Consider the following 27,189-nt stretch of genomic DNA (forward strand, 5'->3'; position numbering starts at 1 on the left):
GGAAGGCAAAGAGGGACTTTGAAAAAAAAATTGTGTTGGAGAAACTGAATGAAATCTCTATAAACCTGGAGGATTGTAATGGGGCAATTTGACAAACTGAAGAGCAGCAGATCTCCTGGACCTGATGGTATTCATCCCAGAGTACTGATAGAATTGAAAAATTAACTTGCAGAACTATTGTTAGTAATATGTAATTTATCTTTAAAATCAAGCGTGGTATCGGAAGATTGGAGGGTGGTCAATGTAATGCCGATATTTTAAAAAAGGTTCCAGAGGAGATCTGGAAAATTATAGACCGGTGAGCCTGACGTCGGTGCCCAGCAAAATGGTAGAGACTATTATTAAGAACAAAATTACAGTACATATTCAAAAGCATGGATTAACAAGACAAAGCCAACATGGATTTCGTGAAGGGAAATCTTGCCTCACCAAGCTATTACATTTCTTTGAAGGGGTGAACAAACATGTGGATAAAGGTGAGCCGGTTGATATTGTGTATCTGGATTTTCAGAAGGCGTTTAACAAAGTACCTCATGAAAGACTCCAGAGAAAATTGGAGAGATAGCAGAGAGTAGGGTTAAATGGTCAGTATTCTCAATGGAGAAGGGTAGTTAGTGGGGTTCCCTAGGGCTCGGTGCTGGGACCGCTGATTTTTAACATATTTATAAATGACCTAGAGATGGGAGTAACTAGTGAGGTAATTAAATTTGCTGATGACACAAAGTTATTCAAAGTCGTTAAATCGCGGGAGGATTGTGAAAAACTACAAGAGGATCTTACGAGACTGGGCGGCTAAATGGCAGATGACGTTTAATGTGACCAAGTGCAAAGTGATGCATGTGGAAAAGAGGAACCTGAATTATAGCTACATCATGCAAGGTTCCACGTTAGGAGTCACCAACCAAGAAAGGATCTAGGTGTCGTCGATGATACATTGAAACCTTCTGCTCAGTGTGCTGTGGCGGCTAAGAAAGCAAATAGAATGAGGACGTTATAATGCCTTTGTATCGCTCCATGGTGCGACCGCATCTCGAATATTGTGTTCAATTCTGGTCGCCGCATCTCAAAAAAAGATATAGTGGAATTAGAAAAGGTGCAGAGAAGGGCGACGAAAATGATAAAGGGGATGGGACGACTTCCCTATGAGGAAAGGCTAAAGCGGCTAGGGCTCTTCAGCTTGGAGAAAAGACGACTGAGAGGAGATATGATAGAGGTCTATAAAATAATGAGTGGAGTGGAACAGGTGTGAATCGTCTGTTTATGCTTTCCAAAAATATTAGGGCTAGGGGGCATGCAATGAACATACAAATTAGTAAATTTAAAACGAATTGGAGAAAATGTTTCTTCACTCAACGTGAATTAAACTCTGGAATTCGTTGACAGAGAATGTGGTAAAGGCGGTTAGCTTAACAGAGTTTAAAAAAGGTTAGGACGGCAAAGAAAAAGTCCATAGACCATTATTAAAATGGACTTGGGGAAAATTCAATGCTTATTTCTGGGATAAGCAGCATAAAATGTATTGTACTTTTTTGGGATCTTGCCAGGTATTGGAAACAGGATGCTGGGCTTGATGGACCTTTGGTCTGTCCCAGTATGGCCATACTTATGTACTTCATGCATATTCATTGTGGATATCTTGAAAACCAGGCTGGCTTGGTGTGTCCCGAGGACTGAATTGAGAATCCCTGGTCTAATGTGATGATATGGTTCTGTGGTTAAGCAGGTCCTGGCTGTACCCCTAGAGGGTAATTCCCAAAAGGGTACCTAAAGTTAGGTACCTAAGGTGCGTTCACTAAATGCAAATTCTATCATGTTAATTACTTGCATAATTGCCGTTACAGAATGCTAGCATTACATGCCTAACTTGAAGAACAAGGAGCTGTAAATGTCCACATGTGCCTGACAGTATTCTTTAAGCTTAGATTGTAAGTGCTAGGCACCCCCTGACCCACCCACACTCCTCCCATGCCCACCAAACTTAGCAGCTGCGCACTAAAGAAATTATACACTAAGATTATAGAATACCAACTAAGGGTTCCTTTTACTAAGGTTTCCAAAGCCCTCCGAGAAAAACTACACTGGGCTTCCAAAGAACGTATTTGGCTTCAAAGTCTGCACCCTGGTCCACAAAATTGTCTACGGCCAAGTCCCAGGACACAACAGACCTTATAGCCCTACCAATCAGAAACATAACCAGAACATCCCGAACATACCTAAACCTCCACTACCCAAACTGTAAAGGACTCAAATACAAGGCAACCTATGCATCCAGCTTCTCCTCTATAAGCACACAATTATGGAACACATTGCCAAAAGCTGTGAAAACAAACCTACAACCACCTACATTTCAGGAAATTACTAAAAAGCAACCTGTCCAAAAAAAGCATACCTCATTGACTCAACAAAAATACCTACTCCCTGCAACTCAGCAAAACCAAAGCTCGAAATGGACACTTTATAACCTTTCCTCTCCCCAATTCCCATTGTACCTGAAACATATGTACCTTATTCGATCACAAAATCACATTGTAACTGTTACAACCAGAACTGGCGAATGCTTTACAGTATACCATGTAAGCCACATTGAGCCTGCAAATAGGTGGGAAAATGTGAGATAGAAGTGCAACAAATAAATGCATAAGGTGCACTAAATAGGAAGGCGATTATATTCCTATGAGTATCTTATTTAGTGCGTGCTAAGTCTGTTAGCACACCTTAGTAAAAGGACCCCTAAATGCAGTTATGTCAATTAACACTAAGTAATTCCAATTATTATTTATACCAATAAGCACCTACTTTAACAATGAATTTAAATGTGTAACTGGCAGTGTTCTATAACCTGTGCACAATTTTACATGCTCAGCGTGAAAATGGACGTGCAAGGTTGTAGAATTAGGCAGCGATTTTATGCACAGGAAAATTCAAACTACATCTCCTAAAAGGACATTGGCACAATCGGGTCTGGCTCTTTTGACAGAAGGTTAAACGGTCAGTCTATTAAAACACTTCCATGTGGAGGGAATGAAAAGTGAGACTACCAGACAAAACAAGCCAGAGTGAACTGCACACAGGTGCACTGTAGCCAGGTCTAGTGGTGTCATGACTGTATTGCAATGTCAAGGTCCTAAGGAGCAAGAGATTTACACTGTAAGGTCTTTGGGGAAGGGTCTTATTACCCTGTAAACCCACCTATAAGCATCATTAAAGTGTGTAGTAGCATCATCTCATAAAAAGGCTCCCTAATGTTTCGAACCTGAACTAAGCCCCAGGTTTAACCCATCAGTGCCCAATATTCCCATTATAAGTGCCCATATGGGAACGTTGGGCACCAATGGATTAACTCTGTTTATCTCCCTCAGTACTCACCTGTCTCAGGTGTTTCAGCAGCTCCGTGGCCTCCTCCTGTCTGCCTTGTTTCGCCAGTATCATCATGTCCTGGATCATACTGATCCGCCTGTGATAGGGAGGGAGCCCCCCGCCTTTCCCAAATTTATCACTTGACTTGGCCATGAGAGAAGCAAAGAAATCTCCTTTTTCCCTGGCGGAGCCCTTCCTGCGAGAGCCAGGGGGCAGCTGAGGGCTGTCCCCGCTGCCGCCTGCAGCCTGGCATCCTTTGGTTTGCTTGGTGCCCATGCTGTAGCCCAGGGACCCAGCAATGCATCCGAAGCGACTTCATGCAAGATCCGCTGGGTGGGTTAAACCGCTTTAATCCGCTCTGACGAGACGGATCCTCGGAGAAGAAGCAGCTGGGGGGAGGGGGAGCAAGGGAAGATATCCACGAGAAACACGCCCAAGAAACCACTGGAATACTGTATATTTATGGGGGGGGGGGGAGAAAAGCAGTAGAATCAGGATCCGAAGCACCAACGAAAGCCGGAGCTGGAGGTCTCCGGTTCCTTAATTCGAATCTGCCGGAGTAGGGATTCCATTCACTGCAACGCGCTTCCAAACTTTCAGGCGCTTCCTCCTCCTGCAGGTGGAGCGGGGGTGCTCGGCAGTCCTTGCCCAGACCGCCCCAGTGTCCGTCTGTCCTTCCAGAGCCCAGAGCAGATATCTTCTGCAGAAATGTTTATTCTTGTTCTGTAATTCTCCTATCCAGCCCCCACAAAAGCGACCATGTGCTTAATCAGTCCCTTGCAAAGCAATTAGGAATTCCTCTGCTGTTCAGCTGTCAAACCAAAAACACGCAGAAAACCCAATCATTAGAAAGCGGATGCATGAGCTCACTGCTGGGAGTCTCCCCCTCCTCTACTTTCTCCCCCAGCTTTAAGCAACGATCGGAGGAGTGAAAGTAACAGTGCTCAGCGCTGCCTCCCAGCAGCAACTTTGGGCAACTGTTGCACTGATGCGAATCGGTGTGGAAATGTGCTGGCCGCGCCTCCCTCTGCCCCTCAAATCCCGTAGGGTCTTGCCAGAGGGAGCGTCTTCCTGCCCACGGAGCCAGGAAGAAATGAATCCGATCAAGGCAGAAAAGCAGCGTTCGCACGGAGATCCCCAGGCTGGGGGAGGGGCTGTGGTGTCCCCGCTATAAGCCCGGGGTGGAGGCTTTGAGCGTCTGGTCGGTGCTCCAGACTCTTGTGTTGCTTTTCCAGTCTTGGAGGGTGGGGGGGGGGATAGGCCTGCTGATCTACAGAGAAGCGAGGTGAGCTCCAGCCCCCACCGTGGTGACCGGGAAGCTCCACCGATCCTCTGCTGAGGCTTCCCTCGTCGCCTCTTTCACAGGCTGCACAGGAGGGAGGGAGGGGACCGTGGAAGCTCCTGCCTGCTCAGGGTCTGTTTGTAAATCTCACGTGCTCGGCAAGGAGGAGTCCGGGCTGCCTTCCAAGTGGGAGGGGCGGGCTGGGCTCTGCTTCTCTCCCCGAGGCTGCTCATCCCTCCCTCCCATGCAGGCAGCCGGGAAGAGACGGAGGAGTCTGGAGCGCGGGACTCGGGGCGTCTCTTCAGATGGAGCGGAGGCAGGAGGAGAACGACACATTCAGGACAACAGATCGCTGGCTCTGAACCAGGGAGCTGTGTGAGGGTCGTTGGAAAGAGCCCCCCCCCCCCCCCCGGGACTTCCTGAGCGTCGAAGCCCATCCAAAGCCGTCTCTCTCCTCCAGCAGCACGGACTGGGCAAGAGCAACCTGGAGCCGGGAGGCCAGCCAGTCCCCCTCTCCCCCCCCCCCCCCCCCCCAATCTTCAGCTTCCGATTAGGAATCCGTGTACAGGGCATCCGGTAATCCGATATTTTTGAAATACATTTTACTTATTTATTGGGAGGAGGGGCTAGTGTTGGGCAGACCTCTACAGTCTGTGCCCTGAAAATGGCAGATACAAATCAAAGTCAGGTATACACACAAAGTAGCACATATAACTATGAGTTTATCTTGTTGGGCAGACTAGATGGACCGTACAGGTCTTTCTCTGCCGTCATCTACTATGTTACTATCCAGCTCATTTTCGAAAGGGATCGCCAGCAATCTCCTGATCCTGGCCAAATCGGTATTATCGAAAGCCAATTTTGGCCAGCCCCAACTGGTTTTTCGTCACAGCGCCGGCCAACCTTCAAGGGGGTGTGTTGGTAGGGTAGCGAAGGCGGGACGGGGGTGTGGATACACCGGGATAGCTGGCTTCACCTTATAATTAAAAAAAAAAATGGCCAGCTCCAACGAGCATTTCGCCAGCCGGACTTGGTCCATTTAGTTTTAGGACCAAGTCTGAAAAAAGTGCCCTAACTGACCAGATGACCACCGGAGGGAAGCGGGGATCACCTCCCCTTACTCCCCCAGTGGTCACCAACCCTCTCCCACCCAAAAAAAAAAAACCTAAAACTTTTTTGGCCAGCCTGTATGCCAGCCTGAAATGTCATACCCAGCTCCTTGACAGCAGTATGCAGGTCTCTGGAGCAGTTTTTAGTGGGTGCAGTGCACTTCAGGCAGGTGGACCCAGACCCATCCCCCCCTACCTGTTCCACTTGTGGTGTTTAATGTTGAGCCCTCCAAAACCCACTGTACCCACATGTAGGTGCCCCCCTTCACCCCTTAGGGCTATGGTAATGGTGTAGAGTTGTGGCGAGTGGGTTTTGGGGGGGATTTGGGGGGCTCAGCACCCAAGGTAAGGGTGCTATGCACCTGGAAGCTATTTTGGGTTTTTTTTTTTTATTTTTTAAGTGCCCGGTTGGTGTCCTGGCATGTGAGGGGGGCCAGTGCACTACAAATGCTGGCTCCTCCCACGCCCAAATGCCTTGCATTTCACCGGGTTTGAGATGGCCGGGCCCGGTTTCCATTATGGCTGAAAAACTAAGCTGGCCATCTCATATAAACCCGGCGATCCTGCTCTAAACCCAGCGAGCGATTTGGCCGGAGCCAAGTGTATTTCGAAAATACGCTTGGCTCCATCGCGGAGCCGGCCCCCGAAGATAGCCAGCGCCGTTCGATTATGCCCCTCTATGTTACTTATAATAGTGCGGGTGGCCTCGCCAGCTCAGACCGTACAGATGATAGGTGATTTTGCACTCTGGAATTCAATAACCTTTATACATGCTGAATCTTTTTCACAGGAAGGGAGGTGTATTTTAAGTACATTTCCACCTGGCAAATGAAGATGGGGGGGGGGCTCCCTTCACTTTCAAAACTCTCCTGGGTTTTCACATAAAACTACAGAATTACCTGGACCCTGAGAAACTGGATCCATGACCAGCATTGTTCACCTGTTCACGTTCATTGCTACCGAAATTCCACTAAACTTGCATGAAAGGTGATGCAAAACAAAGAAAGAAAAAAACGAATAAAAGTTGGTATATGGCAAAAACCGGTAAAAAGATAGTTGATAGTTTATTAAAACTTACTCTACCACCCAGTGGTTTACAGACTAAAATAACAAAGATTTCAAGAGAGGAAAAGGAACTACAGTATTTGTTCTAGGGCTTAGTAATAAACCCTTTCTTATCAATCAACCCACAAAAGAGAAGCAAAGAGACAAGGTCGGAGGGAGAGGGATAGGAACAGGGGGTATTGGACAAGGACAAGTGAAAACGGCACAATTAACTCCATCGTTTTTAATGTTCCAAATTACATGCTGGCCTGACTCATGGGCATCTTGATTCCATAAAGGTGCAAAATATGAAAATCAGTCAAATCAGACCAGGGTTTCAGAAAGAGAAGACTTCCTCCAAATGCCCAGTGCACTTCTATGGGAGGAGGAGTTCCAATTTCTGCGACATAAAAACTCACAGAGAGTGAAACAAAAGGTAGGGAATTCCACCCTTCAAACTGTCCCACCCCTACAAATACTCCATCTGCAACAGTCCTACCCCCGAAAACACCCCCACAATTGCCCCATCGCACCCCACACTGTCCAACCCCAAAACGACTCTCTGCTACTGTCCCACTACCCTGCAAATACCCCCCCACTCCTAAAATACTCCCACAATTGACCCACCACCTCACAAACTGGGTCTACTCCCAAAAACTGGGGCTGCACCAGAGTCCTGTAAATCCACCCCCCCCCCCCCCCCCCAATAAAATATAGTTCACACATTGTCAGTAAGTTACACACAAGTACACTAAGGGGATAATTCTCTGCAGGTTGCCTAAAGTTAAGACACCGGGATGCTGCATGCAGAGGGCAAATTCTGTGTTGGACAAGTGCACGTGTAATTACCATTATAAAATACTAGCATAAGTTTCAAGCTGCACACCTAACAATAAGCTTGATGTACCTCCTCCTCCATCTAAGCAAGGTGGGAATCAACTAGATCTAGTGTGTTCTATTTCTTGGCTCCTGTGCTTTGGGAAGTGGGGTGGAGGAGTAGCCTAATGGCTAGTGTAGTGGGCATTGATCCTGGCAACCTGGGTTCAATTCCCACTGTAGCTCCGTGTGAGCTTGGGCAAGCATTGCATATGTCTAGTAGCACTATAGAAATGATTAGTAGTAGTGGAACTCTGCCTAGAGAAATCATACCCTATGTTTCAGGCCTCTTTGAAGACTTTTTTTTTTTTTTTTTTAATTTAGCTTTCAACAGCTAAGTTGGTGGCTGCCTATCTCTGTGACGAAAGAGCTGGTTCCTGGGCTCAGCTGGGTCTACCCCGTTCACTTTATCTGATTAAATGATTATTTCTTTCCTGTCGTTTATGGAGTTCTTTTTTCCCTACGTGGGTATTTTATATTCTTTTAATGCTGCAAACCGCTTCAATTTGTTCTCAAAAGAAACAGTATAGTAAATAAATAACAAATGATTATGTCAACTGAAAGACTGGTATAAATGTGAGTAACTGCTAGTATTCTGTAACCCACGCGGATAAGTGCAAGGCGCGCTCCTGACCCACTCATCCCTTCCCAGATCCAGCCCCCCCCCTTCCTTTTTGCAGTTGTGTGCTTTGGATTTTGCATGCACAATTTGTAGAATACCAACTAAGGGCAGTAATTCTGTAACTGTAAATTAGTGCTAATTAGCCTATTATAATGGTTGTTAATGTCAGTTAGCAATTAAGTTGTGTGTAACTGACACTGTTCTATAACTTGCACTGGAAGCTTTGCATGCTAAGTGTAAAATTGAGCATGCAAGATTATAGAATTAGGGAATAAATATTGTTCCTGTCCCTGGAGAGCTTACAAACTTACACCCTTGTTTACTCAGCAGTGCGGCAATGCCGACACATCCCATTCAAATTGAATGGGCTGTGTTGGCACTAGCGCAGCTTAGTAAACGGGGGTAAGTTTGTATCTGAGGTAATGGAGGATTCAGTGACTCCTCCCCCCCCCCTCCCTCACACACACAGGTTGGAAAGAATTCCATGAGCCATGCTCTGCATGCTTTCTCCACTTGTTAAGACCGCTTACTTTTTCTGCCTCCATCACTTCCACTAGGATGCTTTTCCTACCAGAAAAACGCTGACAACCTAAACATGGAGAGACTGCTGTCAGCACTAGTAAGAGCTTCCTAATAAAGAAAGGAAACAATCCCTTTTCATTTCGATCATTTTTACCACAACGGGAGAAATAAGTACAGAATGGGGAAACTGCCAGCACAGAGTAAATTAGGACCACAAAACCCTTTAGGTCCAGCTCCCTCCTTCCTTGCTGCAGTCATTGTGTGACCTCTGCCCTTCCACATCTCACCACAATCCAGTGTGTTTTTTCTAGCAAAAAAGGTGCTGGTACTCAAATGAGGGACCCACCCCACAATAGCCAGGCCCCCTGCAACCAGTCACAGACTCTATGTCAAGGCAGAATTGGTGTGTACAGCCTGAGCTCTTTCATTAAAACTTGGGTGCCATGGGTCAATTTTAGCAGACAATGGAAAAGGTGCAGGTACTCAGTACCCGCAAGTACCCCCTCAAAAAAAGGCCTGCCACTATCTGTCCTCTGTGGTTGGCTCAAGCTGTCTAGAGCAGTGATTCCAAAACTGTCAGGACCCCAAATGAGGCCAAACCGTCACTGGATGGAATCTCAGAAATGGGGATATTCCCCTTCCCTGCGGACCTTTATTGTGATTTAGGCTCAGTGGTGGCAGTTAGTAAACATTCACAGGCCTCTCTCTACCTCTTGAACTGGAAAGCGAAAGCCACACACAACAGTGGAGTCTGTCTGTCTGTCATAATTAGATTGTAAGCTCTATTGAGCAGGGACTGTCTCTCCGTGTTCAAGTGTGAAGCGCTGCGTACGGTAGCGCTATAGAAATGATAAGTAGTAGTAGTAGTTGTAGTCTGGGAATGAACAGGAGAACACAGGGCCCTATTGTGACCCGCTGCTTCTGTGCCCCTTGTCTTCCTGCTTTGGATAGGCAGGTGAGAGGGGGGATTGGGGAAGGAAATAGAGATCTATTTTGTTTTCATTATCATCTAGGATCATGTGAATTTTCATAGGTTAAAATTGGGTCATATTGGATAAAAGTTTGAGAAGCAGTGTTCAAGAGTCCAGTCTCCCACCCTCGCTGTTGGAAGATGTGCTCCGAGATTGGGTGGCAGAGCCAGCCGGTGGTGGGAGGCGAGGATAGTGCTGGGCAGACTTATACGGTCTGTGCCAGAGCCAGCGGTGGGAGGTGGGGCTGGTGGTTGGGAGGCGGGGATAGTGCTGGACAGACTTATACGGTCTGTGCCCTGAAGAGGACAGGTACAAATCAAAGTAGGGTATACACAAAAAGTAGCACATATGAGTTTGTCTTGTTGGGCAGACTGGATGGACCATGCAGGTCTTTTTCTGCCGTCATTTACTATGTTACTATGTTCAGGATTAAAAAAGGTTGACACGGGTTCTGAGAAATATTTAATACAGCTGCACCTAGTGTGGCTTTTAGGTGTCTTTTTAAAGCAAAGAACATTTTTTTTATTTAATCAAACATTTATAGTGTGTTTGATTAGGAAATCAAGATAAAATAATATAAATAAATCCACCTTCATCCAGGACTTCCGGTGGAGACGAGCAGCGAGATGGACGTCGTGCTGTGAGCTCCGCTCCACCCAGAGGCAGCCCGTCTTTAGCCATCGCTGATCCCACTCCTAAAAAAACGATCTAGTGAGCACGGAGAGCACCCGGGACCTTGATGAGCATAGAAGAGGCACTGCCGGCGCCATACCCAGCATAAAAAGCAACTTTTAAAACGAACACGAGCGGTTCCAAGATGGCGGCGGCAAAGGAAGTCCGGATTCTTTAAACAAAAATAAAAAAGAGCTACGGGCAGACAACAGGAGAGACGAGAGTCCCTACAGACAGGGGAGGTCCAGGCCTTGCTGTGGAGAAGGTGGTAGTGAGTACCCTTTATTAAGTTCGGGGCACGAAGCAAACAGCCAATGTTGGTAACGGATCTAGAGGGGGCACCCTGAGAGCTGGAAGAGTGAAGCTGGGGGACACGCTCTCTCGGCGGTTGCGACAGTATATTGGATAGAGGCATCCCCGAGATAAAGGGAAGAAACTTTAACTGAATGGCTTGTTGAATCGCTTTTGGGTGCCTGAATTGCCAGCTAATTAAAAGGATACCCTAGAGCATGTAATCACGATGCTGTGAGGTGGTGGGCGGAAGGCCCAGTATAGTTACCCCACGAGGTCTGTGGCCCCGAACAAAAACAGCGCCTGGATAGAGGCATTTCTCTAATGGCAATTGTGTTGCGTGCCGAAGTGCTGGGAGATTGACTGAGAGCAGTATATTTGAATGTATGGAGCAATATTTGAAACCCATGCCATCTGGAATCACCCGTAGAGGCACAAAATTTGACAAAGAAAGACTAACACCTCCTAAGCCTAGCCACAAAATGGTGGACTTGAAAGGTACAGCTGGGGGAGAATTCACTGATAAACAACTGGCGCAAATAACAGCAGCGGTGAGTGCAGCCCTCAATCCACGATTTGATCTGTTGGCAGGACAATTAAAAAATTTAGAATCTTCAGGAGCCGAAACGGAGAAAAGAGTGGGAGAGGCGGAGACGCGGATAGCAGCAGTGGAGGACTCCAGCTCCCAAAACATACAGGAGCTTGCCAGGCTCAGGACTCAACTTAAGCTGCAACAAGAAAAAATGGAGGATATGGAAAACCGAGCCAGGAGATGTAATTTGAGAATTGTGGGTATCCCTGAAAGGGTCCCAGAAAGACTCCTGGGACAATTATTAGAACAGTGGCTGAAAAAAGAATTGGCCTTATCAGATAGTCGAGGAGAGTTGTGTATTGAGCGAGCCCATAGGCTAGGGCGCTGGCAACCAAATTTGCAGAGACCACGAATTGTCATTATTAAAGTGCTTAATTACCTACATAAAGAAGAAATACTAAGAGGATTCCGAGCGAAGCGAGACTCTCTTCACTATGAGGATGCCCCAGTAAAGATTTTTCAGGACTATTCGGCAGGAGTACAAGAACAAAGACGCCGCTTTCATCCCATATGCTCCACACTGGTCGCCAAGAGCACCAGATTCATGTTACTATACCCAGCCATTTTAAAGATCCAGCATAAAAATCAGTGGAGATCCTTTCAGACAGCCCAGGAGGCTCAAAGATTCCTAGACACGGAAATGAAAGAACTGGACACATGACTTTGCAGTGGAGTCCGAGCTAAGACGGGCACCTGGGGAAGCCTTCTCCTTTGGTGAAAGGAACTGCGGGGATTAACCCGCATGAAATGGTATATGGTGGGAGATGTTTTGAAAGTTAAAAGTATTGTTTCAAGGTTATGGTTGCTTAATAGGTATGAATACGGGACGAGTTTTTAGGGAGTCCCAGAATATGTTTGGGGACGGGGCTAAGGATGCCCCGGACAAATAACATAGTTGATTGTTATGGAGGATGTGGATTAAGAAATCAGGTGATCATAGATAACCTAGGGGCTGCAAGGGGCGAGAGAAGTCAAAGGCATGGGAGGGCCTTGGGAGAATGACTGGAGGGGTAGAGGGGGGGGGGGGGGGGGAGAGGGGAGGGATGGAGAAGATTGGGGGGGGAGGGGGGGGAGGGAGGGATAAGAATTGGGAAGAGAACACGATGTTTCTATGAATGTAGTGATGTTATGACTGACACATGGTGTAGTGCACGAATACAGATGTCTTGGAAAGAGGAGTGGGAGGGGTGGTGGCTGGGACACCCCTCTGTTAAGATTGCGGGAAGATTACAGGGAAGTATGGATGAACGAATGGAGATAACATGACCCCAATACAAGTCATAACTTGGAATGTAGGAGGTATCCACTCACCTATTAAAAGACAAAAAATTTTAAAAATACTCAATGACCAAAAGACGTCGATTGCATTTTTGCAGGAGACACATTTAACAAGCATAGAACATGCTAAATTGAAGCGATGGTGGGTAGGAGAAATTTTTGAATCCCCGGCAGTGGGGGGGAAGGGAGGAGTGATTACACTAATACGGAAAGGTATACACGTGAAAGTAAATCAGGTAGTAGGAGACACTGGGGGAAGATACGTGTTGGCATCCGTAGTACTAGACAGACAACCAATTTTGCTATGCAATATTTATGCGCCAAACTCGTTTGACCGGCGCTTTTACACACAGCTCACTAGCGCCATACAGGGGATTGGAGGAGCCCCGATTATAATGGGAGGAGACTTTAACGAAGTCGCGGATCCGGCACTAGATAGATCGGGCTCAAGTGGGAAAGGGAGAGCCAAGCCAGGGAAGGGAATAGCAACGCTGGAGGAAGCTTTCACAGTAATAGATGTGTGGAGAACTCTGAATCCTCTGGAGAGGGATTACACCCATCTATCAAGGGCCCATGCCACTTTATCCCGTATAGATTATATATTCGTAACTGGAGACATTTTCACAAAGGTGGACACAGCGAAAATAGGGCCTATAGCAGTCTCCGACCATGCCTGGGTTATGGTGAGGGTGGAGTTGGATGGAGGGATAAGAGAGGATTACCTGTGGAAATTCCCAACTTGGCTACATAGGGATGGACAATTCTTACCCCATTTGATTAAAAGTTGGAAAGATTTTGGCATCAATAATGAGACTCACAAGAATGACCCAGTACTGTATTGGGAAACAGCCAAGGCAGTGCTTAGAGGGGAGATCATAGCCTATGTTAGTTTTAAGCAGAAAATGAGGAGACAAGAAATTTTGGGATTAGAAAGGAGAGTGACTAAATTGCGACGTCAGTATAGTGTGGGACATACTCAGAGTCTCCGAGTGCAACTGCTAGAGGCCCAGCAGAACCTTAACGAATTGTTGCACCGCACAGTTAGAAAATCCCAGGCTTACTATAAATATCAGCTTTACAAATTCGCAAATAAGGGCGGGGGTTTTCTGGCGAAGGTCATGGGCAGAAGATTAGGTTACCAAAAGATACTATCAATTAAGAACAGTCAAGGGTCACTAGTACATAAAGATAAGGAAATCTCGGGAATACTTAAAGATTTCTTTGCACAGTTATATAAACCACAAGAGGATCTGGTCAGGCCTGGTGAGACATACTTGGCTAGCGTGGATTTACCCCAAATGGAGGCTGAGGAGTTAGGGGCGCTGAATGGGAAAATTACACTAGATGAAGTTATGTGGGTGATCAAGCAAAGTCCTCTGGGGAAGGCGCCGGGCCCTGATGGAATGAGTTTTATAAGTTATTGCAGGCCGAGATTGGCCCGGTGCTGACTGAGGTGTTTAACTTAGCAGTTCAGAGGGGCTCTTTACCTTTATATATGAACCAGGCTCATATAACAGTAATACTTAAGCCCGGTAAAACAGCTCTTCTCCCGGAGTCATACCGACCAATCTCACTCTTAAACTCAGAAGCCAAGTTTTTGGCCAAATTGTTGGCTAATAGGTTGGCCAGATATCTCCCTTCCCTGATAGAGGAGCCACAAGTAGGATTTGTTCAGGGTAGAAAAATAGCAAAGAATATGAGGAAAATTCTTCTTGCATTGGAAAAAGCACAATGGGAAAGACAGCCAACTATGTTAATTAGTTTTGATGCCGAAAAGGCTTTTGACCGGGTGGATTGGGGATTTCTACTAGAAACACTCAAAGCATATGGGGTGACTGGGTTTTTTATGCAGGCGGTCAAGACATTATACACTGATCCCAAAGCGAGAATTCTCGTCAATGGCCTAGCTTCGGATTGGTTCCCCATTGGTCGAGGTACCCCTCAGGGTTGCCCTCTGTCACCTTTACTGTTTGTGTTGACTCTTGATCCGTTAATACGGGAAATAAGCAATAATGTAGACATAAAGGGAGTACAAATAAAAGACCGAGAATTTAAAATAGCAGCTTTTGCAGATGATTTACTAGTATTAGTAACAGACCCCAAGCATTCTTTGGGACATCTAATGGAAAGTATAAAGGAATATGGGGATTTTTCTGGATTTCATTTAAACTTGACAAAATCAGAGGCCTTGGCGAGCTCAGACATTAAAAGGGCAGATTGGGGGCAATTCCCATTGCGGTGGGCGACGGGGTCCTTCCGATATCTAGGTATTGAATTGACCTTGGATCCGGCTCAGATATACAATTTTAATGTCCCAAAGTTGTTGCGAGATACGAGGGTGCAATTAAATAGATGGAGCTCCCTGCCATTAACGCTCTTGGGCCGAATCCACTTATACCGCATGGTGGTGTTCCCAAAATGGCTGTATGTACTGCAAATACTGCCAATAAGGCTCTGGGAAAAAGACCTTCGGGTACACCAGAGACAAGTGGCGCGATTCTGCTGGGCTGGTAGGAAGCCAAAACTTCGATGGGAATATCTCAGTGGGGCACAGGCGCAAGGAGGTCTGGGGATCCCCAATATGCGTACATACAATCAAGCATGTCTTTTAAGACACCTGGGAGATTGGCTTGTGGGTACGAACAATTACACAGATGTACAATTAGAGAGATTGCATTTCAGTCCCTGGCATTTAAATTACTTAATACACGCAAAATCTAGAAATCTCCCGCAACAAGTAAAACATAGCATACTCTTACAGCCCTTAAGATATTTGTGGAAGGAGATAACGAAACTCTGGAAACACAGTGCAGAGTGCAGCGTGTTGTTGCCAATCACGGGTAATGCAGAGTTTGCACCTGGGAGAGAAAGTAAATTCTTTCGAGATCTGGGAAAGCAGGGGGTTATACTATTGGAAAATTTTTTGCAAGCGGATGGGACCGTTATGGTTTACCAAGAGTTTGAGAGACACTATGGAGGGGGGATGTTGGCGAAATTAGCCTACTTTCAACTCTCACACTACATACATGAGCTTCCCACCGCAAGCCTCCTACCAGGCTTTGAGAGGGAAATTAGGGAGTTTCTGGCCGGGGACGCAATGGGACAGATCTCAGTGTCTAGATTTCACAAGGTGTTGGAGGGGAAACAACCACAAAGAGATGTTAAGATGGTTGTGGAAAGATGGAGCCGGGAGGTGAAAGACCAAATAACAGAAGGGAAGATATTAGCGGCACTTCAAGGCGGGATACGGGTGGTACATAGCGCCGAGTTACAGGAATGCCACTTCCGCATCATACGTAGGGCATATTTCTCAGTAAAACAGGCATGGTATGCGGGAGTGGTGGAAACACATAAGTGCCCCAAATGTGCAGAAGTAAATGAATCACTTAGCCACGGTTTGTGGCAGTGTAGAGAGATACGGAGGTTTTGGACAGCTCTCTCTAAGTTTATGGGCTGGCTTATGGGGTATCGGGTGGACCTATCTTTTGAAAAAGTGATACTGAGCTCCATGGCGACATGGCACAAAGGAACGTTGGAAGAAAAGATGTTCCTCAGTAAACTTTGTATTTTGGGGAAAAAATGTATTTTAAATTGTTGGACAATGGACAAAGGTCCTTCATATTGGTATTGGAGGAATAGGTTACATGAGCTCATGCTATGGGAAATGCAAGACGCCCGTAATACTCCCAAGAGGCGCCAACGATTCATGAAGATTTGGGGGGCATACCTACACAAGATATCACCACGAGCACGTAGCCATGTTTTGAACACTTTGGGTTAGTCTATATTCATGACAAGAGCATAATCAGAAACATGAGGCACAATTATAAAGGGGGACGGGGATAAGAGGGAGGGGAGAAGGGAAGTGACACAAATTGGTTGACAGAGGATGCCCACATGTAATAGATGTTTGCTTAACCATGGATTAGTTAAGATACTTTCCTAACTGGAATGTGACAATTATTTTGTAATGTCCATGGGAAGGGCTGAATTACTAGAGGTAATCCTGGAATGGAAAAGAAGAGAAGACGCCATCGAGTCTATAAGAGTAAAAGGCTCGGTGGGAGAGACACAGGGGACGGGAGGGGGGGAGAAAAGTAATAAAATTTGATGATAGATGTTATTGTTGCTGTGTACGATGGAAATAATTTCTTGTTTGGGGCATTATGGAGAATGGCCTTGGTTACGTTGATAATGATAATATGTGTCATCAACAAACAATGTTGAAACCCAAAAATATTGATGATGCAGTTAAGATGTATGTATACAACCGTGACATGTTATTATGCTCACAAAGTGTTTGACTTTATTGCTTATGTTCACAATGTTTATCATCAATAAAAACCGTTGAAACATAAATCCACCTTCATCCAACGACCACCCACCTAGACACAGTTCATTAATACTATCAAGAAATATAACAAATGACCAAGTTTTCAATCATTTTCAAAACCTCGTGTCATGTCTCCACATGACGTTCCAGTGGCAAACTATTCCAGAGTGCTGGCACCATTCCCAGAGCGAATCCATTTCATGTTTCCTGTCCAATTTTAAAAGAAATTGGATTAAACATAGTGGTATCTGTGTTTTAAAAGACCATTAAAAAGTGCTTGGGATATAAATCATCCTACATGTCATACACACAGCAGCCTGGCCGAGAGAGAACTTTACTCAAGTCAATATTTTGGGTTTGTGGTTCTATGCATTTCCCTGTGCGGGATGAGGGCCACACCATTGACAAATAAGTGATTCCACAGTTGTACAAGAAAGAACCTTTACCCATTTACCTACTGCCGAGGGTTGAACGCTGGTTGAATACACGAGGAATGCAGAGAAGACTTGTGCACGGGTGTTAACTCACACAGAAGACACAGCCGCAAATGATATGATGGGGTAATTCAGGAATTCCATGGTATGCAGAGAATACACTGTCCACAACACGAGAATTTTCCCGCAAGGGTCCAGGGTAGCGTAGAAGGTTAGGATTTCTTGTCTAACTTTCATATTAGTGTTGATTTTGACACATAGGGTATATATATTTCTGTTGGTTTTGTACTGCCTGTAATGTCAATTTAACTGTAATTAGAGGAATAAGGACGGGAGGTTGGTGTTTTGGGGGATAAAAAAGGGGGGGGGAATTTATGGAAGACTGTGGGAATGCTGGATGATTTTCTTGTACTTGAACAATGTTCATACGTTGAAGTTTTATGCTTGTTTGTATTGATCTTTCAATCAATAAAAAAGATTTAAACATAAAGTGCTGATTTTGTTTTGTTTTGCAAGCAGAATGAAGCTCGTGCAAACTTTAAGGGCAGATGGTAAGTAACAAACGTGCACTTGTCCAAAGAAAACTGAAAGTGAAAACACATATCGATGCCTGTTCTGCGCCTAACACTGCTTGAAAATTTCAAGTGGAAAACAGTTTGCACAAGGCTTATATTTAGGCCCAGTAAAACAAGCTCTGACACTTTTGCTTTTTGTTTGGACATGCGCACAAGAAGCCACGCTTACTGTGAAACCATGAGGGGGATAATCGAACGGGGACAACCATCTCTAAGGACGGCGCCGTGAAGGGGCTGGGCATCCCGTATTATTGAAACGATGGGCGTCCATCTTTCATTTCAATAATACGGTCGGGGACGCCCAAATCTCCACATTTAGGTTGACCTAAATGTTTAGATGGGCAACCTCAGTTTTCGCTGATAATGGAAACCGAGGATGCCCATCTCAAAAACGGCCAACTCCAAGGCAGGAGACAGGATGCTGGGCTTGATGGACCCTTTTTCAGTAGTAGCTTAAGATGAGTTACATACAGCTATACTGGGTATTTTAAACCCCCAGTTTTAATTATCTGGCCAACCTAAGTAAATAGTATGTATGGGACATGCACATGATCTGTGGCGGTAATCGACTTTACGCGGCTTCATTTCATGGCAAGCACTCTGTAGTTTTGTTACAGCTCTTAAATTAAGCAGTCCCTACACACCTTCAGCAAACAGAGTTCAGTCACGCATCCCGTTTCTTTCCCTCTGATTATACTAGGCAGGCAGAGGGAAAAACATGTCGCCACACCCTCTCCAGGCTGCACGCACATGTCTGTGAAGGAACCGAATTCACCAGAAGCTGCAGGAGGGCCCAGTCTGGACTCACCTCCTTCTTGCGTTGTGATCTTAACTGGGGGACTCCGTCCATTTGTAAAGGCGCTTTCTCTTCCTTTCCTCCATGCCCCCAGCCAGCTAAAATAATACAAAATGCGATTCTGCTGTAAACTTTGCAGACTGGGAGCTTTGATTTCCCAGTCAGCTGATCAGCTGTGACCTGATGCTAACCAGTGAGGTAGCAGCATCTGCCATACATTCAAATGCTACTTACATATATTTACTACAGCTGGACTTGAGATGAACATTTCCAGTGGAAGTTTCAGACATAAACCTATTTTTTGTTTTGCTTTGTTTGGGCAGACTTATACGGTCTGTGCCAGAGCCAGTGGTTGGGAGGCGGGGATAGTGCTGGGCAGACTTATACGGTCTGTGCCCTGAAGAGGACAGGTACAAATAAAAAGTAGCACATATGAATTTATCTTGTTGGGCAGACTGGATGGACCTTTTAGGTCTTTTTCTGCAGTCATCTACTATGTTACTATGTTTTTACAGGGACTTTATATTACACTAGTTATCAGAAAGACAGAGGTGATAAGAATATGCTCAATGAAGCGGTGTATAGGAGGCTGTTCACCAGAAAGTGTGATCGATTTAACACACCTGGCACCAGATCAACCCTGCTGAGACCTTGAGTCAATCACAGAACACACAGTTTTCCTGATCAAATGAAACAGCCAGTGATGCCAGAGAAAATGATGGGATGCAGGATCGCTGGATTAAGCTTAAAAGAAAAGGAGGTCCCGTTATTTAATGGCTGATGTGGGCTCAGCAAAACAAAACAAAAAAAACCCTCTGTATGTATGTGTATATTTAGTCTCTCACATGTGGCTGCCACCAGGGTCACCTCTGCAATAAGTAATTACAGATTCTTTCTACAGTACAGCAGAAGGAAAAATAGAACGGATAAGAAAATCTCTGCATTATAAAGCAGGACAAGAAGATGTGTTCCTGACAAGAAAATACAAAGGTCATTTAAATATCACCAAAATAAAACTGGCTAGGTTCACACGCTCAGCAACAGCACTGCTGCCATACACAAGAGATTATTAAAAGTTCATACATTGGACACAGACCATACTGTGCTCTCTCTGTTAGAATGTCAATACAGTGTCACATGGAGCTCAGCATCAATACCCCACAACCTCACGTTCAAGCTCTGCTTTTAAGATTCGCTGATGCCAAATATTCAGGCTGCTTTGAACGCGCTTTGCCAATGATCTTAAAACCCAGAATTCCACCATTACTACATTCACAGTCACCTTTTCAGTGTGTGTTTTTTTTAATTCCTGGCTTTCAGTTACTCCTAAGTGCTAAGGTGTATGGAACTTCCTCACAGATTTCCCATTAATGATTCAGGATAGTGACTTATACTGTGCTGTTCACCATCAGCACCTTGTGTTAGAAGATGCTTGATAGTTTGTAGACAGTAGAAACAAATTAAGGGGCTTGTTTGCTAAACTGGGGGGGCCCTTTTACAAAGGCATGCTGAACAATGGCCTGCGGTAGTGTAGACGCGTGTTTTGGGCGCTCACAGAATCATTTTTCAGCACACCTGTAAAAAAATGCTTCTAAAAATTTTTTGCCGAAAATGGACGTGCGGCAAAATGAAAATTGCTGCGTGCCCATTTTGGGTCTGAGACTTTACTGCCAGCCATTGACCTAGCAGTAAAGTCTCATGCAGTAACTGGATGATAATGACCTACGCATGTCAAATGCCACTTGGTGCACGTCCAATACACTCATCTGAAAATAAAAATTCTTTTTCGGACGCACCTATCAGATGCACACCAAAAATGAAACTACCACAAGAGCCATGCAGTAGCCGGGCGGTAACTCTAGCACACGTTGGGCACACATAGACGCTTACGCGGCTTAGTAAAAGAGCCCCCTGGGTTAGGTACTAACACACACCCAGTGCAGAAAATATGGCCTAATGCAGGATGCCATCTATGAGCACTAAGCACTCACTTTGTTTTGGGTTTTTTTTTTGCATGTTCTTTCTGGAGGGGGCATGTCAGTGGCAGGGGCATAGCCAGACAGCCAATTTTGGGTGGGTCTGAGTCCAAGGTGAGTGGGCATGGAATGCATGCCCCCCCATCCCTAGCCCCCCTCTGCTCTGCTCTTCATCCCTCCCTCCACCTGCAAGCCCACAATATTAAATACCTGAGCAGGAGGGGATCTACAAACCCCGCCAGCTGAAGATTTCCTCCTCTTCCAAACAAGCCAGCAGCACTTTCCTTGAGCTGATGCCACGGCCAGCAGGCTGTGCATGCATGAAAACTAAACATGTGAAGAGGGGCTGGTGTTGGTTTCAGCTCGAGGCAAGTGCTGCCAGCTGCCGTTTGAAAGAGCACTGGCTGCTTGAGAAGGAGGAAATCTTCAGCTCATGGGGTATGAGGACCTCTGCAAGCCGTAGCAAGAGTGCACAATTTTGGGTGGGCCAGAGTCCAAATAGGGTGGGTCCTGGCTCACCCAGACCCACCCATGGCTATGCCATTGGTCAGTGATGGAGAATGGGCATGGATATGCTAATCAACTAGTGTGCTAATGTTACACCATGCTAACTGGTTAGCGTGTCCGTAACACAGGAGCCCTTAGTGCAGGGCCGTAGCAAGCTATGGGTCCCTTTTAATAAGCGGCGATAAGCTAACCGCGTGCCAATCCAGAACTAGCCCAGCGGTAGTTCCCCCTCCTAGCGCTACAAAAATGCGTCCTATACTTGTAGTGTCGGAACTTAACTGGCGGTAATCGGCCAGAAGACGGAAATTATTTTGGGCTGATCACTTAGACCTAGACAGGCCAAATGCATGTAACTGAAGACAATACACTTTGACCACTGGCATCCTGTGGAAATCACCATATAGGGGCAGCATTCAAGATCAAATTCCTTACTTCCATGAATCTACTAAATATGACAGCCACCTAATTTGCCACGTGCTCATTTCCAGATCAGTGTGCTGGACTGTCAGCTGTTTCTTCCAGTTCAATGTGGCCATTGCTTTGTCTCTGAATGACCACGAAGGACTGCAGTAGAGACGAACAGTGAGCTGAGAACCAGGGGAGCCCAGTTTAAATCCCACTGCAGCTTTGTGAGCTTGCTTAAAACACTTAACCCTGCATTGCCTCATGCACAAACTCAAATTCTGAGCACTCTAGGGACAGAAAAATACCTACTGTACCTGAATATATATGACTTTGATAGCTTTCAGGCTTGCAGGCGGTATTTAATAAGTTTAAAGAGGAGGAACAAAGCTCGCCCCAGTCTGATGATGTCATCTAGCTGTGACAGCAGCAGTCGGGTGATGTAATTGGAATACTGGAGATGGTACTGATTTTCAGCTATTTCCAGAAACCCTAAATTCCTCAGGAGGGTGGATATATTGAACTTTTCCGGTTCTAACTCAATTTATAGGTTTCTTAGACATGACCAATGTCTAAGTCTGCCAACTGGATCCACATGTGCAGAACACTGTTCCTGCCAAGCCAGAGGTTTTCAACCAAGTCCTCAGGGCACACCCAGCCAGTCAGGGCTTTCAGGATATTCCCATTGGTTTTGGGGATATCCTGAAAACCTCAACTGGTTGGGTGTACCCAGAAGACTGGGTTGAAAACCCCTGCTCTAAGCTGAGCAGGAGTCATCCACCTACAGTCCTGCTGGTGTGGGGGAGGAGGTGCTGTTTCACTATGATATTTTCAATAATGAGGGACACGCAAACACTGCAGGACTCCACGGACCCTGCATGTCCTTAGTGATTGAAAAATACAATATTGAAACGCCACCCCTTGTTAGCAACATTGCAGTTGGGGAATCCGCTCAACTTAGAGAAAACAGTGCAGGATAGGGTTGATCCAGTCCGGGGTTTACCTCACTGATATGCTGGGACTTGTAGCCTTGCTTTAATTACGACCTGCAATGGGGAAATCAGAACTACAAGTCCCTGAATGCAATGAGGTACATTCAGGACTGAATCAACCCTGTCCAGTGAATCTGGGTCCAGTTGGAAGCCTTACCAATGTCAGTGCTAATGCTAGACAAGGCAAAGATGCCAAGTTATCCGGTTCCAGGCTGGAGATTGTGGGATAGTCCTGGATTTGAACTTACATCCCAAAGAAGTATGGGATTTGTACTGAATGATCCATCCTCCCATTTAAGTCAGTGTTGCAAGTCTCATAATGCACTAGGATGAGGTAGTCAGAAATACAGGACTGGTTGAAATCCAGCCTGGAACTGGGTAACTTGGCATCTCTGTTTAAGGTTGTTTTGGTTTTTTTTGTTACATTTGTACCCCACGCTTTCCCACTCATGGCAAGCTCAATGCGGCTTACATGGGGCAATGGAGGGCTAAGTGACTTGCCCAGAGTCACAAGGAGCTGCCTGTGCCTGAGGTGGGAATTGAACTCAGTTCCTCAGGACCAAAGTCCATCACCCTAACCACTAGGCCACACTAGCAGGCAATGCTAGGTTCTAGAACAACCTAGCATTGCCTGCCTGCCTGTAGCATCTTTACAGAGCTATTCTGTAACCCCTTTTACCCTGGCAGTACCTAGGTAAGGATTATAGAGGCCTCGTATAGCAGTTGCCACCTCCTCAGGGAAGCTGCAGGCCATATGATATTTCACAGCACCTTCGAGATCCTAGAGTGACCAGGTGGCTCCTGCTGGAAAGAGGTTGCCAGATGACTTCTCTAGCCGCAAATTCTTTTTTAATTGAGAACCTCCCAGCATGGAGTTGAAAAATAAGACTCGATTTGCGTACTTTGAATCTACCAGGCATGCCTCATTCTTTTTTCTCACTGCCAGCCTATAGAATCACTTGTCTCCTTTACTTCATGCTGAGCAATCCTTTTCTACATTTAAAGACTATCATTTTGAGATGGTTCTTGAGCACATGCTTTGAGCTCCTGCATATCAACCACAGTCCTGGCTGGCCCATTTTGAAACTCGTTGACTCTCAATTGTTCGTTCTCTTTTGAATGATTGTTTGTTCTCTACACTACCTAAATTATTGGTGCTCCTGTTCTCTGTATCCTTTATATTTACCTTATTTTTAGACCACCTTGACTTGCTTGCCAGATAAGGCGGTATATCAAGACTCCATAATAAAAAAAAACTCACTTACAATCATTTATTGTCTAAAATTAAAGAAAGAAGGGGTGACTACTGGTGAGGTGACTGCAAGACCCCAAATGCTTGAAAGCTACAGGCACCATTGATAGTTATGGATATAAGTTCATTGGCTGGGGTCCTATGCTGGTGACCCAATGAATTACCCCCAGGAAAGATGGGGAAAGAGAATTTGGAATACAAAGGATGTGGTGGCAATGGATGCTTTGGCTATAAAAGGAGGTACAGCCAGATGACCAAGAGAGAGCTGAAAAAATGCCTATAAGGAGGCAAGTTGATGTTGTAATGACTGATAATATTGAGCTTGCTGTCTTTACTATGAAATTAAGCATAACCTGCATCACTTCTTGTATCTGCAGACAGGACTGGATTCCCAGTAGGCACTTGTTAGTGGCATCTTTGCACTGTGCTTTGGTATGTTGGTTGTATTCTGCAGAATACTCCAGCATCAGCACGATCTTCTCTCAGGACTTGGGTTAGGTGAGATCAAACAGCTACCCTGGGCTCCCGTGCCTACAAGGGGGTCCATTGCCTGCCTAAATCTAAAGGAGATGCAGTCAGCTGATGGGCTTTGGAGCCCTCTTTTAAATATCTGCTCTCAGCCCCAACACCAGCTTTGTCTTTTCCCCATTAGGAAAGCACTAAAGATCTCTGCAAGTGAGAGAGAAATCTGATCCTGAATGCCAATAAAAGCCATGTTATGTTTTTCCATTTGCAAAAAGAAGGCTGTGAGAATCACTAAGTCATCAGATCTATATTTCCCTAAAGCCCAGAGAAGGACAGCTGCAACATCTGTTCTTCCAAAATGCATTAATAATGTAAATATGGAAGAGATTCAGGGTCTGTTTCATCACGTCATGGTCATGGCAGTACTAAGGGAGAACCTTCATCCCTGGGTTGTATGCAGTATTTCAGATGTACACAGGCCAAGAGGTGATGTACTCGCCTTGTTCCACTTATAAATCTTATTGTGAAGCATCAGTGGTGCAGTTTTCCTCCCCCCAAGCTCAGGTAAGAGCCACATGAGTTCCCAGGAGCTTGTTGCTTTCAGATTCTTTTTGGGCTGTTTAAAATACCAAACTTACCAGATCAAAGGGGTGGTCGAGGCCCTTCACCCCATCTTGTCATGTGACCTTGCACTTACTGGATCTGATTGATCTGGTGGCTATTGTACACTGCTTGAGCCAATGCAAGACATCTCTGTTGGGGAACTTTGTTCTACCTGTTTAACTGACTGTTCCAAAGAGAGTCATGCAACTGCAAATGGAAAGCAGCTTTAAAAAATTAAATGCGAAGGGTGGCGCAGTTAATGGCCTCTCTCCCATTGCTGTTGATATTAGTTTTTTTTTGTAAAGCCTTGAAGACCTGACTCTTTTAAGCAATGTTTAGGAATAGATTAGTTTGATTTTGTTAAAATTGAATTTTATTTCTAGGGATTGATTTGATTACTTCAGTTGTTTAATTTTATATATTTTTTTAAATTATGATTTGTATTGATTTTACTTTTAGTTTATTCTACTTTGTATTGAGTCAATCATTTATTTTCAGTGTATTCTGGATTTTGTATTTTTCTTTGTTCCTTAATCCACTTTAATGCTTCTGTGCTACATGGTATATAAAGTATTACATTTTAATCTGGTCTTCTGATGTGTCTGCCTCCCTCCCTGCCTACCATTTGTCTCTATGCAGGTTGGTTCCTTCATTGTGCTATATGACTGATAGGGACCTCAGCCAACCTCAATACAGAGACAGTCCAAACTGGGGCAGGAAAGAGGTCATAGCTCTTCCAGTTCAGCAGCTGAAACAGGATCCCAGACAGGCAGATATGACCTACTTATTTGGAGGATAGTTTAATAAATGGCCTGTTATGAAATTCCGACTGCTGTAAAAGTGGAAATGTTGACATGATGGCGTGTACTTTGCTGGAAGGAACATGGCAGAGATTATGAAATAAGCTAATTTATGTGCGTATGGAAATAATCAAGACACAGTAATTTTCACCTGCTCTTGGACATATGTATTTTATAAAGATTCACAAGTGCCTTCTTGTCTTTGTAAAATAACCCTTAGGGGTCCTTTTACTAAGCCGGGCTTAAAAAGTGACTGGCGGTAGTTTTAGCATTTGGGTTTCCCATGTGCTCCTGCTACTTTTTACAGTAGCCGAACCCCCCCCCCCCCCCATTTTTTCAATGGAAGCAGTAAATGGCTGTGCACTAATAAAAACATTGGCGCCTGGTCATTTACTGCCTGAGCCCTTATCGCCTCTCTTATTTAGAAGGCGGTAAGGACTCATATGCTACTCTCGTGGAGTGGAGGAGTGGCCTAGTGGTTAGAGCACTGGTCTTGCAATCCAGAGGTGGCCGGTTCAAATCCCACTGCTGCTCCTTGTGATCTTGGGCAAGTCACTTAACCCTCCATTGCCTCAGGTACAAACTTAGATTGTGAGCCCTCCTGAGACAGAGAAACATCCAGAGTACCTGAATGTAACTCACCTTGAACTACTAGTGAAAAAGGTGTGAGCAAAATCTAAATAAATAAATTTGGCAGCACACAGCAACGGCTGTGCACTCCATTACTGCTGGACACCCCCCCCCCCCCCAATGCTAGAAAATAAAATGTATTTTCTGGGCACAGGAAACACTGCGCACTGAACCAGTGGCGCAGGAGGGCCGCTGGGGGGGGGGGGGGGGTGTCGGCTCTGCTGGTTCCCTGCTCCCTCTGAACTGGAACAGGCTACTTCCTGTTCCGGGGCAGAGAGAGCAGGGAACCAGCGGAACCGATGCAGCTCCCAGCAGGTAAGAATGCACTCCGGGGGGGGGGGGGTATATCGATGCGCCAAGGGGGGAGGGGTGTTGTGCTGCACCCAGGGGGGGTGCGCAGCGGCGAACCACCAAGGGCACTGCACTGAACACAATACTACTGCTGGGCACTTGGGCATGCCTGGCAGTAGTACTGTTTTCCTGGGCTACCCGCATGGTAGCCCTATGGCCCTTTCATAGGTGCCTAGTTGCCTTCTTAACTTAGGCACCCCTTATAAAATTACCCTCTTCCTGAGTCAGTAAGCCCAGATCCTCCAGACCTTAATGGTTGTAACTTTGGAATAAGGAAGGGAGGGGGAAGAGGGAGGAGGGTAGGGGGTAGGTAGAGGAAGTAAGATGTGTTTAGGGTTTAGTTAGGGTGAGGGGAAGAATAGGATGTTACCAGAAGAAACATGATGGCATTGTAACAATGCGATTGTATGGTGTGTTCTATGTATGTCATCAATAAAAACAATTTATACATAAAATT

At 45.5% G+C, this 27,189-nt stretch overlaps 1 protein-coding gene across 1 annotated transcript in view; it reads right to left on the minus strand.

The window, feature by feature from the left end:
- The window catches only part of LRRC75A (leucine rich repeat containing 75A), a 404,278-nt gene extending 399,562 nt beyond the window's left edge, over positions 1-4,716 (minus strand). Inside the window, exon 1 of the mRNA XM_030185667.1 lies at positions 3,367-4,716. Coding sequence (XP_030041527.1) covers positions 3,367-3,633 — 267 coding nt within the window. The 5' untranslated portion in view covers positions 3,634-4,716. The remainder of the gene's footprint in view (positions 1-3,366) is intronic.
- Positions 4,717-27,189: the final 22,473 nt, after the last annotated feature.

The sequence above is a fragment of the Microcaecilia unicolor genome, chromosome 13 (genome assembly GCF_901765095.1).
Source record: "Microcaecilia unicolor chromosome 13, aMicUni1.1, whole genome shotgun sequence".
Lineage (NCBI taxonomy): Eukaryota > Metazoa > Chordata > Amphibia > Gymnophiona > Siphonopidae > Microcaecilia > Microcaecilia unicolor.